The sequence below is a fragment of the Carassius auratus genome, chromosome 34 (genome assembly GCF_003368295.1).
Source record: "Carassius auratus strain Wakin chromosome 34, ASM336829v1, whole genome shotgun sequence".
In the NCBI taxonomy this organism is placed as follows: domain Eukaryota; kingdom Metazoa; phylum Chordata; class Actinopteri; order Cypriniformes; family Cyprinidae; genus Carassius; species Carassius auratus.
Window position 1 is genome coordinate 27,337,758 of NC_039276.1, and position 17,175 is coordinate 27,354,932.

General features: G+C 39.9%; 1 protein-coding gene and 2 long non-coding RNA genes across 4 annotated transcripts in view; all 3 read right to left on the bottom strand.

Annotated features, from left to right (window-relative positions):
* LOC113053675 (mitogen-activated protein kinase kinase kinase kinase 4-like) overlaps nt 1-17,175 on the bottom strand; it is a 70,851-nt gene that overhangs the window by 11,952 nt on the left and 41,724 nt on the right. The window contains exons 18-21 of one of the 2 annotated variants that reach the window (XM_026218859.1): nt 15,949-16,170; nt 6,362-6,467; nt 2,418-2,585; nt 1,320-1,463 (exon numbers count right to left, since the gene is read on the bottom strand). In XM_026218859.1, the coding sequence (XP_026074644.1) occupies nt 1,320-1,463; nt 2,418-2,585; nt 6,362-6,467; nt 15,949-16,170 (640 nt within the window). The remainder of the gene's footprint in view (nt 1-1,319; nt 1,464-2,417; nt 2,586-6,361; nt 6,468-15,948; nt 16,171-17,175) is intronic. The other variant, XM_026218860.1, reaches the window with a different exon arrangement.
* On the bottom strand, nt 2,593-6,354 carry LOC113053676 (uncharacterized). The gene is made up of 3 exons (XR_003277276.1): nt 4,908-6,354; nt 4,335-4,337; nt 2,593-3,243 (listed from the first exon to the last, which is right to left on the bottom strand). It is a non-coding gene; the product is annotated as an uncharacterized LOC113053676 (long non-coding RNA).
* On the bottom strand, nt 9,127-10,052 carry LOC113053677 (uncharacterized). Its single transcript, XR_003277277.1, has 2 exons — nt 9,711-10,052; nt 9,127-9,650 (listed from the first exon to the last, which is right to left on the bottom strand). It is a non-coding gene; the product is annotated as an uncharacterized LOC113053677 (long non-coding RNA).

Genomic DNA, 17,175 nt, shown 5'->3' on the forward strand with positions numbered 1-17,175 from the left:
GCCATTATTAATGAGTTAGACAGTCAGATGAATGATAGATTATCAGCTCTATTTCATTTACATTACATTTAGCAAATGCTTATATCCAAAGCAACGTACAAGTGAGTACAATAGAAGCATTCTGAATAAAAGGGCAATAATATTTAAGTGCTGTGAGAACTCTCAGTTAGCTTAACACAGTACACGTAGCAAGTTTTTTTTTTTATAATCAATAAAAATAAAACAAGCAGACAATAGAAATAGAAAAAGACTAGGGAATGCTAGTGTCAGAGGGTCTCTCTCTTGTTTTTTCTTAAAGAAGACAAGTAGTAATAATATAATTAGAATAGAGAGTGCTAGAGTTAGAGGGTCAAATAAAAGTGTGTTTTTAGCCGATTCTTGAAGATGCTCGGATTGAGTTGGGGAGGTCATTCCACCAGGAGGGAATGTCAATAAAGTCACTCCAAGATTTCTGGCTGTTTTTGAAGGAGTTATGGTTGATGTGCCTAACTTGATGGTGAAATCGTGATGAAACGATGGTTTTGCTGGAATCAAAAGCAGTTCTGTCTTGGCAAGGTTGAGTTGAAGGTGATGGTCCATCATCCAGCAAGAAATGAGATGCGAATAGCTACCGTCAGATCATCAGGATGGAATGAGAGGTAGAGTTGAGTGTCATCAGCATAGCAGTGGTATGAAAAGCCATGTTTCCGAATGACAGAATCTAATGATGCCATGTAGACAGAGAAGAAAAGAGGTCCAAGAACTGAGCCCTGGGGAACACCAGTAGTTAGATGTTGTGACTTGGACACCTCACCACTCCAAAATACTTTGAAGGACCTATCTGATAGGTAAGACTCAAACCATTGAAGTGTGGTTCCTGGGATGCCCTTTGTCAGAAGGGTTGTCAAATCTAAAATTCCCCAGTTTACCATCTTGTGAGACTGATTTGGATCTGAAGAGTGTAATGAAAGTTTCTTAAATCCCACAGATGTTTCAAAAGCGTCTGTGTATGTAATGGAATATTTCACCATGTCTAAAAATGATAAACTACAGCATGTGTTAGCGCAATATTCAAACAGCATTTGCACAATTTCTCAGTTTTAAACTGATCACAGTTTCCACATCACGCATGTCATGTCTGAGACTTGACCACAGAGACAGACAGAAACATGAAAATAAAGGAACTACATTGTGCTTGTATTTGAGAGAACCAAATAACACGAAAGGATGTTACACAACAGTGACATTGAAATATGCCTGCTGTTACATGAACACACAGAAACAACCTTCCTTCCTTCCTTCTGTGCTCTTCACTATGCAGAGATCATGCATCTCGTTACCTGATATAGTCACAAGCACATTGAGTCCCTCCAAAACATCCATCTGCTGGAAGCGTCTGCGGCTTATGAGCGGGTAGACTTTCCCCTGACCGCTGCGATCCAGCAGCATGAGGCCGCTCTCTGTCCCAACCAACAGATTCACACCTGAAAATATGACAGACAGGTCAACACGACAATCCTCTGATGTCCCAATCACACTGACATGTACAAAATCACTGAAACCTCTGTCAGTCACACTGCTGATGTTTGATGGCCAGTGGTGATTCAGTGACCACAAAGCACACAAGATGACTCGCTGATCTCATTACTCATTACTGATGTGGGTCTTCAATCATGCTGAGTGTTAATTCACATGACATTGTTCATAGGCTACTTTTCTGAAACCCAAAAAAGTTTCATGCAGGATATTTTTTTTTTTTAATACACAAGGACTTGACTGGATGTTGAGAAGTTTGTCTTTGCCGTGTAAGCTTCTGTCACTATGACGAATTTCCCATATGTGTAAACATACCTGGAAATAAAACTGAGTTGTTTCAGAGTCTTGCAGTGATATATACAGTACACAGATGAAGCAGTCTGTAGTGTCAACATATGTTTCTGTAGTACTGGACTCATAACTGCTGTAATTGAAGACTGAACTACACTTCTTTCACCGCTAAGAGCAAATCCTACTGGAGTTTCACTTCACTACTTCAGGTTTGAGAATCAGGGTCAGCTCTTAGATAACTAGTGAACAACTCATCAAAATAATGCTTTGCACATGTGACAAATAAATGCTAAAAAGTGCACTGGCATATCAATTTCACAGAGCCTTGGTTCCTTTGATTTTGGTGATTTTTTGTTCCTGCCCTTACAGTCAGACTCTGGTGGTTGATTCTGTCTTTTGGGTCAAGTCAAGTCACCTTTATTTATATAGCGCTTTAAACAAAATATATTGTGTCAATGCTACTGAACAACATTCATTAGGAAAACAGTGTGTCAATAATGCAAAATTATAGTTTAATGTTCAGTTTAAATAGTGTCTGTGCATTTATTTGCAGTCAAGTCAACATTATCGCTGTAGATCAGGGTCAGGCACTGGTTTTTAACATGACTCACCCCAGAGAGCAGCACACAGGATCTCTGAATTGAACCTCTTCTTGTATTTGCGGATCTCTGGAGTGTCGTTCTGTGGCCGTGTGTTGACAGGATTGACGTTGACCACCGAACCCTTACGGGACGCGTCCAGCCGCAGAGCCTCCTGCAGTCGAGCGTCATTACTGTAAGCTGAGGAATTAAATCAAATCAGGCCACATTTATTTATATAGAGACTTTTACAATTGCTGGACAATAATATAGTGAAATTATGTGATACTATTTTTTATGGTATTTTGATCAAATAAATGCCGCTGTGCAGAAAAGGTTTCTATCATACCATTAAAAAAATCTTACTGATCTCCTTTTGAATGGGGGTGTATATTACATTAACTACTATATAAGGTTAAAAACATGTAACTAAATGACATTTGATTTGACTGGACTTAAAATATCATTAGTTTACCAAGGAGGAAAAAAATAATAATATAAATTGTTATATTTGTTAAAAAAATATAAATATATAATATATAAATTATATTTATGAGTTTCAAATAAACTCTTAAAAAAAATAGAAATCTGGCATTCAAAACAACCACAGACAATCATTCTTAAAGCCTTCATGTTGATTTTTCCACACAAGCCCAAGAAAAAAAAACATATAATTCTTTATGGTGTCTGAACGCGATCTGTTGTTTGGATGAGAAGTTCAGCAGCTGGACATGATACACCGTGTATACTGGCAGCTAACACTACTACACCAGATGAGAACGGCACGTCACATGACCCATTATAATCAGTGACTCCTTGACCACAGTAAACAGATGCCACCTTCTATTTCTGATGCTCTCTGAGCATTTACACTACCAAGCTACCTGGACACATACAGTATTGTTCAAAATAATAGCAGTACAATGTGACTAACCAGAATAATCAAGGTTTTTAGTATATTTTTTTATTGCTACGTGGCAAACAAGTTACCAGTAGGTTCAGTAGATTCTCAGAAAACAAATGAGACCCAGCATTCATGATATGCACGCTCTTAAGGCTGTGCAATTGGGCAATTAGTTGAATTAGTTGAAAGGGGTGTGTTCAAAAAAATAGCAGTGTGGCATTCAATCACTGAGGTCATCAATTTTGTGAAGAAACAGGTGTGAATCAGGTGGCCCCTATTTAAGGATGAAGCCAACACTTGTTGAACATGCATTTGAAAGCTGAGGAAAATGGGTCGTTCAAGACATTGTTCAGAAGAACAGCGTACTTTGATTAAAAAGTTGATTAGAGAGGGGAAAACCTATAAAGAGGTGCAAAAAATGATAGGCTGTTCAGCTAAAATGATCTCCAATGCCTTAAAATGGAGAGCAAAACCAGAGAGACGTGGAAGAAAACGGAAGACAACCATCAAAATGGATAGAAGAATAACCAGAATGGCAAAGGCTCAGCCAATGATCACCTCCAGGATGATCAAAGACAGTCTGGAGTTACCTGTAAGTACTGTGACAGTTAGAAGACGTCTGTGTGAAGCTAATCTATTTTCAAGAATCCCCCGCAAAGTCCCTCTGTTAAAAAAAAGGCATGTGCAGAAGAGGTTACAATTTGCCAAAGAACACATCAACTGGCCTAAAGAGAAATGGAGGAACATTTTGTGGACTGATGAGAGTAAAATTGTTCTTTTTGGGTCCAAGGGCCACAGGCAGTTTGTGAGACGACCCCCAAACTCTGAATTCAAGCCACAGTACACAGTGAAGACAGTGAAGCATGGAGGTGCAAGCATCATGATATGGGCATGTTTCTCCTACTATGGTGTTGGGCCTATTTATCGCATACCAGGGATCATGGATCAGTTTGCATATGTTAAAATACTTGAAGAGGTCATGTTGCCCTATGCTGAAGAGGACATGCCCTTGAAATGGTTGTTTCAACAAGACAATGACCCAAAACACACTAGTAAACGGGCAAAGTCTTGGTTCCAAACCAACAAAATTAATGTTATGGAGTGGCCAGCCCAATCTCCAGACCTTAATCCAATTGAGAACTTGTGGGGTGATATCAAAAATGCTGTTTCTGAAGCAAAACCAAGAAATGTGAATGAATTGTGGAATGTTGTTAAAGAATCATGGAGTGGAATAACAGCTGAGAGGTGCCACAAGTTGGTTGACTCCATGCCACACAGATGTCAAGCAGTTTTAAAAAACTGTGGTCATACAACTAAATATTAGTTTAGTGATTCACAGGATTGCTAAATCCCAGAAAAAAAAAATGTTTGTACAAAATAGTTTTGAGTTTGTACAGTCAAAGGTAGACACTGCTATTTTTTTGAACACACCCCTTTCAACTAATTGCCCAATTGCACAGCCTTAAGAGCGTGCATATCATGAATGCTGGGTCTTGTTTGTTTTCTGACAATCTACTGAACCTACTGGTAACTTGTTTGCCACGTAGCAATAAAAAATATACTAAAAACCTTGATTATTCTGGTTAGTCACATTGTACTGCTATTATTTTGAACAATACTGTAGATATAAAAAGTCCACTTTGATGTATCCAGTGAGATGGTGTTAGGACGTGGCAGATCATTTTCTTTTGGAAGTTTCAGCTTTTATATCTTTGGTGTGAACTTGCCTTTACCAAGTTGCCTCTCAGTGCCCGTCTCTCTCACCACAGCAGTGGACAAAGGTTTGCATCACTGTGATTGGATCTTGGTGGACTAACATCGCCTCAGATAAAGATGCAAGGACAACATGCAGACACCTCAGAGGGGAAGAAGAAGAACTCTTCACTCAGTCCTGGCCAGTTTGGCCTGTGACCAGCACAAATATTCCTTAGGAATCTCCAGGTGCAGCAGCGGCGGGTGAAACAGAAAGATCACAGAGACCTATCCAAATCTAGTCAGAATGGATTTCAAACCTTAAAACTTATACAAACTCCAACAAACCCATCTCATGCTTATTCAGAAGAATATTCTCAATGCCACAGCGTGTTTTCTCTCTAGATCCTCTTTCACAAAGAAATTCCGGAAAATACACAGCAGATGTGTCCCATGATTTGTCCGGGATCATTTAATTATGGTTCATTCACACTGCGAGTGATTGTGCATTCACACACATCCTGTACAGATCCCATAAAGACACATGACATTATGATGTGACGTGTAATGTGATGCGTTCTGTTTCACTTAAACCGGCGAACGATCTCAGATAGTGAGGAGCTAACTGATCTGTGTTTTATTACAGTTATAGTAACTGCACATCGTTTTTCTTCGTAAATGTTGATCTGCCTTCAAAATGTGAGAAAACATATATTGTACATTCAGAGTCTTCATCCAGTGAGAGAACAACAGATACAACCTTGTTCTGAGTCTCCATCCTAGACAGACATAGTGGACTGACCACTTATTTGAATAAATTTGTAACAAGATAAGGCTCCGACAAGCAAACCTTCACTTCAAGGTACTTTTATCTGCATGTTCCAGATTAAGGACGTTCTGCCCCTACTCCAGGGCCGCTTCTGCATGTTTTAGGACCCTTTGCTGCTCCAGGAGATCAACATCCTATAGCGCTTTGAGTTCAAATCTGTTCTAACAGATATCCTAAAAACTCAATTTACTTCAGCATTTTTTCTTTTGATATGTTTTTTTACATTCACTAATAAAGATTTGCAGCACTTGAGATCTTGCAGCACCGAGATCTGACAAAAGGTCAAATGATGGACATGATAATCTTGTCCTGATAATCATTAAAACATCAAAATCTCTGTCATGTTATTTTGGGTTCAATCGACAGCATTTGTGTCATAATGTTGATTACCACAAAAAAATATCTTCAGCTTGTTTGTTGTGTTCTTCAAAAGCTGAAAAACTAGAGGTTAGGTTAGGCTCTTATGATGGCGTGTTTCCAGTGGACCATGATGCTCCAGCAATGAGACGGTCCTCTGCTGGCCACACAGGGAACAGCAGTCATCACACTTACCAGCATTACTGAGTGCACTGCCGGTGGATGGAGAGACCTGGAGGAGGCGCGGGTCAATGAAGGGTGTGAAAGACGAGGAAGACTTGTGCTTCGGCACGGTGGGAGTCTATGAGAACATGAGCAAAGAATGAGAAAATATCTAAATAGAGCAGAATAACACTGAAAATGTAAGCATTCCCTAGTTTATTCATTGTAATAATGCTTATAAAAAGCTTAAGACTGACAGTCTAAAAGGTACAGCTAAACACAAAGATTACAAAACATGCTGAATGACTTGATGGTGGTTGGTGGGAAAAAAAGATGAATTGACTGATGAAAACAATGATGATTACAATTCGAAAAGAAGAACAAAATTGCAGGAAATGGATGCAAGCAGGCTGAAGGAGAAACCTTGAGAAATGCATTAGTCTTTTCTTGGTTGCTGGGGATCAGTTAAATTACATTTGGATTATCTGCTGTATTCAGAGACAGCTCTGCAAAGAAAGAGCTCCTTCTCATGAGTCATGTAAAGAAACTCAAGTGCATACACCTCCATCATATACTGAAATGTTGTTTTAACTTTGGTTTTCAAAACAGAAAAGAAAAAATGAAAATCATTAATTAAGATAATGAGTGCTATCACTGTTTTCCAATCTCTTACAACCTATACAGATGCGGTCACATTAGAAAAAAATGTGTTAATAAATAATAATAATAGTAATAATAATAAATAAATAATACAATAATGATATTAAAATAGGAAAAATCTGCCCAGTAACCAAATAATTGGTCAATAGTTTTTTAAAATCAATAATACGAACAAGCATCCCACTTAGTGCATTTTATTAACATAAATAAATAAATATCCAGCTATGTTCCTCAGTGCTGATGGTTTTATTCATTTTATTTTACTGTCACATTAATACATAAATGACCTGCAAGAAAGAGAGAGAGAAAAAAAGGGGGACAGAAATACGAGAAAAGTAGGTCTATTTTATGTAATTAGCAGTTATGTTTTTTTACTGTTAAAAACTTGACCTCAACTTCTGAAAAAAAAAAAAACGTACTGGATCTGCATGAAGCATGTGCCATCTTTCAAAATGGTGAATTAAGTTTCCAGCTTTGACTTTTTAACAACGTTGTTATCTGTAACTAACTATTCAAACAGCTAATGTCACCTCAAATATCACCCTGTCAGAAACATGCAACTCTCCAATCTACAATTTTCAAATTAATGTCTCCTTTACCTCATCACAACGGTCACTTTACATTGTCACAATGCCTCAATGGCCGATTTACCTCATCACGACGCCTCAACGGCCACTTTACCTCATTGCAATGCCTCAACCTCCTCTTTACCTCATTACAATTACTCAATTCCCCTTTTACCTCATCATGACACCTCAACACCAACTTTACCTCATCACGATGACTCAATGCCCCTTTTACCTCATCACAACACCTCAACAATTACTTTACCTCAATATGATGCCTCAATGTCACATTTACTTCATCTCAAAACCTCAATGTCCCCTTTATCTAATCACAATGCCTCAACAATTGCTTTACCCTATCACCACGCCTCAACATCCACTTTACCTCATCACTATGCCTTAACATTCTCATTACCTCATCACGACACCTCAACAATTACTTTACCTCTTCAAGACACTTCAATGTCCCCTTTACCTCATCCTGGCGCCTCAACAAACACTTTACCACTTCATGACACCACAACGTCCCTATTATCTCATCACAATGCTTCAACAATCACTTTACCTTATCACGCCTCATAATTTATTTACCTCATCACGACACCTCAACATTCTCTTTACCTCATCATGACACCTCAACAATCACTTTACCTCATCACTACACCTCAGTGTTCTCTTTACCTCATCACAATGCCTCAACTTTCACTTTACCTCATCACTACGCCTCAACATTCTCATTACCTCATCACGACGCCTCAACAATTACTTTACCTCTTCAAGACACTTCAATGTCCCCTTTACCTCAACCTGATGCCTCAACAAACACTTTACCACTTCAAGACACCTCAACGTCCCCTTCATTTCATCACAACACTTCAACATTCACTTTATCACATCATGACGCCTCAACATTCTCTTTACCTCATCACGCCTCATAATTTATTTACCTCATCACTACACCTCAATGTTCTCTTTACCTCATCACAACGCCTCAACAATCAATTAACCTCATCACTACACCTTAACGTTCTCTTTACCTCATCACTACACCTCAACTTTCTCTTTACCTCATCATGCTGCCTCAACAATCTTTACCTCATCACTACGCCTTAACATTCTCTACCTCATCACTATGCTTTAACATTCTCTTTACCTCTTCACTACACTTCAACGTTCTCTTTACCTCATCATGCCACCTCAACAATCACTTTACCTCATCACTACGCCTTAACATTCCCATTACCTCATCACAACGCTTAACAATTATTTAACCTCTTCAAGACACCTCAACGTCCCCTTTACCTCATCACAATGCCTGAACATTCTCTTTACCTTGTCACTCCTCAACATTCGCTTTACCTCATCACAATGCCTCAACAATCACTTAACCTCATCACGACACCTCAATAATCAATTTACCTCATCACTACACCTCAATGTTTTCTTTACCTCATTACTACACCTCAACTTTCTCTTTACCTCATCACTACACCTCTACACCTCAACTTTCTCTTTACCTCATCATGCTGCCTCAACAATCTCATTACCTCATCACTACTCCTTAACATTCTCTACCTCATCACTACGCCTAACGTACTCTTTACCTCATCATGCCACCTCAACAATTACTTTACCTCTTCAAGACACTTCAACGTCCCTTTTACCTCATCACAACGCCTCAACAAACACTTACCTCTTCACGGCACTTCAACATCCCCTTTACCTCATCACAACGTCTCAACAATCGCTTTACCTCATCATGATGCCTCAACAATCATTCACCTCATCACGACACCTCAATAATCACTTTACCTCATCACTACACCGCAACATTCTCTTTACCTCATCACGACGCCTCAACAATCGATTTACCTCATCTCTACACCTCAATGTTCTCTTTACCTCATCATGCCGCCTCAACAAATCACTTTACCACATCACTACACTTCAACGTTCTCTTTACCTCATCATTCCACCTCAACAATCACTTTACCTCATCACTACGCAATCACATGATGCCTCAACAATCACTTTACCTCATCACGACATCTCAACAATCACTTTTCCTCATCACTACACTGCAACGTTCTCTTTACCTCATCACAACGCCTCAAAATCCGCTATACCTCATCACTACACCTCAACGTTCTCTTTACCTCACCATGCCACCTCAACAAATCACTTTACCTCATCACTACCCTTTAACATTCTCTTTAACTCATCACGACACCTCAACATCCGCTTTACCTCATCACTACACCTCAACATTCTCTTAACCTCCCCACGCCACATCAACAATCACTTTACCTCATCACTATGCCTTAACATTCTCTTTACCTCATCACTACACCTCAACATCCACTTTACTTCATCATGACACAGCAACAGTTTTTCTGTTCTGTTTCAACTGTATTTCATCTGATGTAAGAAAATCAGTTCCCTTTTCAAGGGAACTTCGAACTGCGTCCTCTAGGGGGCGCTTTGGGGAACACCTCTTCGTGACCTGTGTCTGAAGCATACATTGAAAAAACACCAACTTGTTGGCCGGCGTCAGCCTCCGACGTCACTACAAGCGTGACTTTAAATCAGCACCGGTAGAGCACGTCATTATCTTCTCCATCTTCAACTGACTGTTTTGTTTGAAGTGTGCATCTGAAAGAACCGGTAAGGGCGATCTTTCTCTGTTTATTTTGGCGACAATTAGCAAGCGATTAGATGATGTGTGCATCCGTGTCTGCGTTATTTGACACCCGATGACACACACGATCTTTGTGTCATTTTTTTTTAGTGAAGAGCACGCACGCGATGTCTTTGAGGAGGCAATCTGCGTGCATTGTGAGCGTTTTTTCAATGGAAAAAGCTCTCCTCTCGTTCGTCTTTCAAAAAACAAGCCATCTGCTTCCCACGGTTCAGGATCTGTCCACGCTGAGGCGGGGAAGAAAAAAAGAGCTTGTGAGAATACAGGTGGATCTGTCTGAATGGTCTAAAGAGGGACTTTACCTTTCGCGATTGTAAAAAAAAAAGGGGGGGGCGGTGGACGAGAGAGAACCTTTGGAGGATGATGTTATATGTTTAACACTTTCCCATACTGAGGTTAGTGCTCTGCTGGGTTTTTACCCAGGAAAAGCAGGAGATATTTGAGGATGGTGAAGAAGCTGAGGCTGAGGCTTCTCAATTCTCCTGTCCTGCGTATATAGAGCTGTTGGAGGTTATTGAGCGAAAATTACCTTTTGACCATAGCCCTCCAGCTCAGGTGAGCCTTTCATTTGTGCATGAGCTCCATACAGAGATTAAAAAGAAATGATAGATGCCGTTTTCTTCTCGCATGCATCGGTTTCGGCATTAAAGTAATCTGCCGACATTGAGGTGATGCGCGAAAGCTGCTAGGAGGGAATGCCCCCTGTAGAAAGAGCTAAAAATTGTATAAATGATTTATACATTTTTATCTGTGAAATTTTTTTCTTTCTGCAAGGGAAACCTCCTCTCTTAATCTCCCTCCTTGCCATCTAAGCCCCTTCAGAAAATCATCTCGCTTAAATGGCAAGGCATACGCAGTAGCAGTAGCATTACACACAATGCTGGTGCTTCAAGCATATCAGACTGATCTGCTAAGAGACCTGGATAGAGGCAGGGGCTTTTTTATGATCAAGTAGCTGAGCTGTGCCGCACCACGGATCTCTCTCCATGCTACCAACCGGCGGCCATGGGCAGGACTATGGCGGCCATGGTGGCAGCGGAGAGACATCTGTGGAAGAACAGACATCGGGAGGAAAGAAAATGCTTTCTGCTCGATGCCTTCTGAACTTTTCGGTATTTTCACTGAGATGGCGATTTGAGAAGTTCAGGGAGACGAAGGCGCGCTCTGCTGCTTTCAGATCCTTCGTTCCATGAAGGTCCAGGTCTGAGCCCAAACAACACAGGGGTCCTGGTCTGTCTCGATCTGAGGATCAAAGATGGGCACAGAGGGCTAGTGTCGCAACTCGCGCTCCTCCCCCACCTGCGGGCAAGGGTTAGAGGAATCGTGGGTCACGAGGAGGTAAGCATAACCTAAGGGGTATGATCTAGACGAGGCAGCGTTCTCGTCTGAATCGGAGTGAAACCGAGGTATATACTCGTTCCCTTTGGGGATTTTTAACTTCTGCTTTTATCCTCCCCTTCCTAATTCCCCTGTAACCACCAGCTCTCCACCTGATCGAGGTTAGGTGGATACCTCTCGCATAACAGTCTCCTCTGCTGGACCTATAATGTTTTTATGGTTCTATGTTCATAGCAACCACCTGACTGAAGGCCCAGACTAAAAGGAGGCGTCCCTTGAGCGGGGCTCCAGCGCAGGAGGGTGGGTGAGTAAATGTAACCCTCTCTGTATATACTTATCTGTATTTAATTGCTGGTGGTTACGTGTCTACTAATAAACTCTGTGAGTTTCCTTTGCAGTGCTCAGTTACAGTGTTTACTAAATCTCTCACGAGAGTTCTCACGAGAGCCCCTCCTTAGAACAGTATTTGAAAATCCATGCTATGGTAAGTGTGCACGTGTAGTCTTTGCACTTTCTGAAATTCACACTGTGGTAAGTTTGCACGCTAATATTCTGCGTTCTTTCTAAAATCCTATATGGCGAGGGCTTCGCGCTGTTGCTTCGTGCCCTTTCTTGAGTTGGTAAAAGCCCCGTTCATCTTGGGCGGCACTCCACCTATGTATACTCGGATACCTATCTAAACAGGGTGTTGCTACTAGAGAACTGTTGAGACAGCTCTTTCAGCAAGCTTATGCGTAAGCTAGCAGTAGCCCCTGTGTGACAGGCAAGACTTGATACAAATGCTAGGTTCTTAGCCGTATCCCTTTAAAGGAATCTTTCCTGATTCCAAGCCTTCAGCTCTACCCTGGGCCAAGGCCCTAACAATTAAGTTGGGTATGTAGCTTAGGCCTTTTGGCCGTAAGGGGTACTGTCACAGACAGCCGTCTAAACTTCCCCGGGGCAACTCCCATGGAAATGGTAGAGTTGGTACTTAGTGCTAACCATGATTCTGGCCTGCATTCCCCTCAGCATGGCAGCGTGGGTATACTGTTCCCCAAAGCGCCCCCTAGAGGACGCAGTTCGAAGTTCCCTCGAAAGGGAACGGGTCTCAGGTTACATAGTTCCCTGAGTAGGGAACAAGACACTGCGTCCTCTAGCTCTCTGCCATGCTTCGGACGCAAGCTTCAGACGAAGAAGATAATGACGAGCTCTCCCGGTGCTGATTTATAGTCACGCCGGTAGTGACGTCGGAGGCTGTCGCCTGCCAACAAGTTGGTGTTTTTTCAATGTATGCTTCAGACACGGGTCACGACGAGGTGTTCCCCAAACCGCCCCCTGGAGGACACAGTGTCTAGTTCCCTACTCAGGGGACTATGGTTACATACGTAACCTGAGACCGCTTTTACACATACAGGCCAACAAAAAACTTACATGAGTGAACCTCAAGGAACCTGAATGATACAAAAAGTCAGGTCATAACCACTTGAAACTGGCAAATGCTACTGCTTCTGTGTTAATTGGCCATACAATCTACCAACTTAACATTATTATATATTTTTATTATATATATATATATATATATATATATATATATATATATATATATATATATATACACACACACACACACACACACACACACACACACACATATATATATATATATATATATATATATATATATATATAGTGCTTACAGTGAGTTACGGTGCATTCAGGCTATCAATTTTTACCTATCATGTATTCCCGTGCGAATCGAACCCCCAACCTTGTGCTAGCTTGATTGCTAATGCTCTACCAGTTGAGCTACAGGAACACTATACATATATATATATATATATATATATATATATATATATATATATATATATATATATATATGTGTGTGTGTGTATATATAATTTATTTATTTTTGCTTATTAGAAATTATTATTTATAATTATAATACATTTTATTGAGATGATCAAATAAAAACCACTACGAGATATATGCATAGGTCACATGAGTCTCATTTCAGCCAGTAAAGATTGTCAGAAAATGCTTGAGCATGTATTATAACATTTGACTGGCTCATCAGTTAACCCTTGTGGATTGTTCAAATTCACTACCCTTTCGAGTTGTTCGTGGATGAAAACATCCACTCAATTAAACTGCTGTAAAAATGTATCAGATTCATATTTTTTTCAAATTTTTTTTTTGCATAAATCTGTTAATCAACTTCAGTCCTGATCAAAACTACCAAATGTTTAAAAAAATCCAAGAATTTAACTCTTTAATTGCCAAGTTCATTAATGATTTCACTGATTTGGTAACATTTGTTATTTTTACAGTTGATCACTAGGTGGGACCATTTTACCCCTTTGGATAGGCCTGTGCAATAAAAGCTTAGTTTCTGACTTGTATATGAAGCTATATGGAGTATAACAGCATATTATATTGTCTGTGTATGTGTGTGTGTTTGAGAAAGAGAGAGACAGAGTGTGTGAGAGAACTTTGCGCACTTACCTTGATGTATTTCAGAAAATCAAAATGTACACCTCAGCTCTCAGAACTACATGGAGTAAACAAAAGTGTATTTATGCACCTGCTGCCTTTTAATGGTGGTGAAAGTATTCGGTTGTTAAGTGATGATGTAAGAAGCGCTGTTTCCGGGTCCAGGCTTCAACCCGCTTCACTTGAGAATATGACCTCAGAAGCCGTTTATGAGCATTGTTTATTCATATTGATAATTTAAGCTAAACGCTTTCAAACTTACGATATACACTACAGTCTCCGTGCCCACAGTGTCCCTAACACAATTTTTATATATATATTTTTATATTTATATTTTCATTGTCTGGCTATCAGGGACTTCGGTATGGAGTTAAAGGTTAAGATTATAACTTTTTTGCTAGTATTCTATAACATTGTGAGTTTATATTAGCACCTTTTGTTGTTTTCTCGTGGTAACTGATAGAGCGTTTGGACACGGAAGCGCTGCTACGTGACGTCAGACTTAACAAGGGAATAGACTAAACAAAAGCAAGGTACATGGATTTAAACACTTGCATGGCATCGTGCTGGTCATTTAATGGTGAGAAGAGCAGCAAGCAACTTGTACCTAAGTTTTAGAAATTATTATCTAGCTTGACCCCTCCAGCGAGCTGCAGCTTATTTGAAGTTGGCATTGCATTTTGGTTCATAATACATTATGTTCATAAATTTAATGCAAAGTAGATTTTTTATAGGATTTTAAGGTTTTAAACTGGCTTTACCATCAAGAAAAGACGTGCATTTCACATATAGGCCATCTGTACTTTTCACCATCAAAAGGCAGCATGTGCATAAACACACTTCTTTTTTTATTGCTTACTCCATGTAGTTCTGAGAGCATGAGGTGCATATTTGGATTTTTTCCGATCTCACACACACACAAACACTATAATTTGCTGTTATACTCCATATATACAAGCCAGAAACTAAGCCTTTTTTTGCACAGGCCTATCTAAAGGGTTAATGGTGGTAGTGATCAACTGTAAAAATATTTTTTTTTACCTCTTCCCAAAAGGGAAAACCACAAACAATCAAGAATGCATGATTATATGGTGTCATGGCTTTGCAATCAAAAAATGTTGTTATAATGGAAGTCAATGGGGCAAAAACAGCCACCAACAACTAATTAGGGAGAAAAAAAATTAAATCACAAAAACTAACAAAGCATCAAAGCCAATTGTGTTACTAATCTTTGACATGCCCAAGCCTGTGATAAAAGGTAAAAAAATATCCAGTCCACAATCACTTTTTATATTGAAAATATGTAATTTTGTGTGTTTTTTTTTTTTTTTCAAAATCAGTGACATCATTTATGAACTTAAAATCTTGGAATTTTTTTAAAAATTTTGTAGTTTTGATCAGAACTGAGGTTGATTAATAGAGTTATGCAAAAATATCTGGTACATTTTTACAGCAGTTTAATTTAGAGGATGTTTTCATCCACGAACAACTCGAAAGGGTAGTGAATTTGCCCACAGAGTACCGTTGAGTTTATGAAAAAATTCAAAGCATTTTCCCAAAATATGGGTCAAAATAAGATTTGTCACCAAAAATCATTCCATTAGCTCAGACACAGAGAAAGTTTTGGCCAAAATAAGACTCAACTTTACCCCCTAGAGGACGAAAACGTCTCCAACAACCCACAAGGGTTAAGTGTCATTCACAAGTTAATGATACTGGTTAATCATTTATAATAAGTTAGAAGTTTGCCACAAGAATTAGTAGCATAAAAGGGTAGAATCATTAACAGACAGCTAAAACCTCCCACCATCAGAACACAAGAGAAACACTTCTACTGCACTGGAGCCAGTGGCTGAGGCCGTCACTGAAGCTCACAACAGACGTACCTCTGCTAAGCACGGGACTCTGTCCGAGGGACTGAGGGGGGACAGGACAGGGCTGCTGGGAAAGGAGGAAGAGGGAGAAGAGCGCTGACTCTGCAGGAGCAGGTCGGGCAGCAAGGGATTTCGACCCCTAATGCAGTTCCTCTGCCCAATCTCTACAGGACTGGGACTAGGAGCGTCTTTCCAGCCTGAACCCAACACTGTCACGGGCCCTGATCTCTGGAACTGAGAAAGGTAAATGACTGGGTCCATGCAAAGTCAACGCTGTTTTCCTTTGCTGTTGTAAACTTGCAGTTATTATAATTTGTGTCCCTACTTTCCTTGATTGGTCACATATGCGACAAAACTACAGACTGTCACATTTTATTATTAGGTCTTTCGACACATTCATGTTTTATCAAATAAAAAGGACAGCACTTTTAGACTTCACTATTTGATGTGAGGATAAGTATTGGAACAGTTGAATTTAAGGCAGATGTACAAGATAAAAAGCTAATATTTAGTTGCAGATCCCTTGTCTTGCATGTGATCAGAGCAGTAAGTCTGCAACACACAGACATCACCTGTCTCTTGGTCTTATGCTTTGAAATGCTTTCCTCCAGCCTTCAATGCAGCCAATTCCAACTGTTGCCTGTTTTGGGGAGTTTCTGTCTTTAGTCTCCTCTTCAGCTGCTGAAATTAATGTTTAATCTGATTTAAATCTGCAGACTGATTTGGGCAATCTAAGACTTTACATTTCTTTGCCATATAAAGTTATTGACTGAACTAGCAGGGTGTTTTGGGTCAGGGTCCCGATCGTATATAAAGTGCTTTCTAATGAGTTTGGTGGCATTTTCTTGATTATTGGTAGCCAAGATGATTTTTTACCCTTCAAAATGAATTCTGCTACTGCCATCATACATGAAGTGATCATTAAAATGAAGAGTTCTAGAGACAGCCATGCATGCCCATGCCATGACACCACCTCCACCAAGCTTTACAGATGAGCTTGTATTCTTAGGATCATTTGCAGTTCCCTTTTTTCTCCACACTTTTGCTTTCCAAACACTTAGATAAAGGTTCGTCTTTGTCTCATTGGTCCATCAGTTCATTTCCAAAACTCTACTGGCTCACATTTGTGAAGTATCTTGCCTTTCTATGTTTGGTGCTGATCAGAGGTTTGTGTCTTGCTGTGTAGCTTCTGTAATTCTGTGTCTCATTCTCCTGCGGACTGTAGATGGACAGAACATC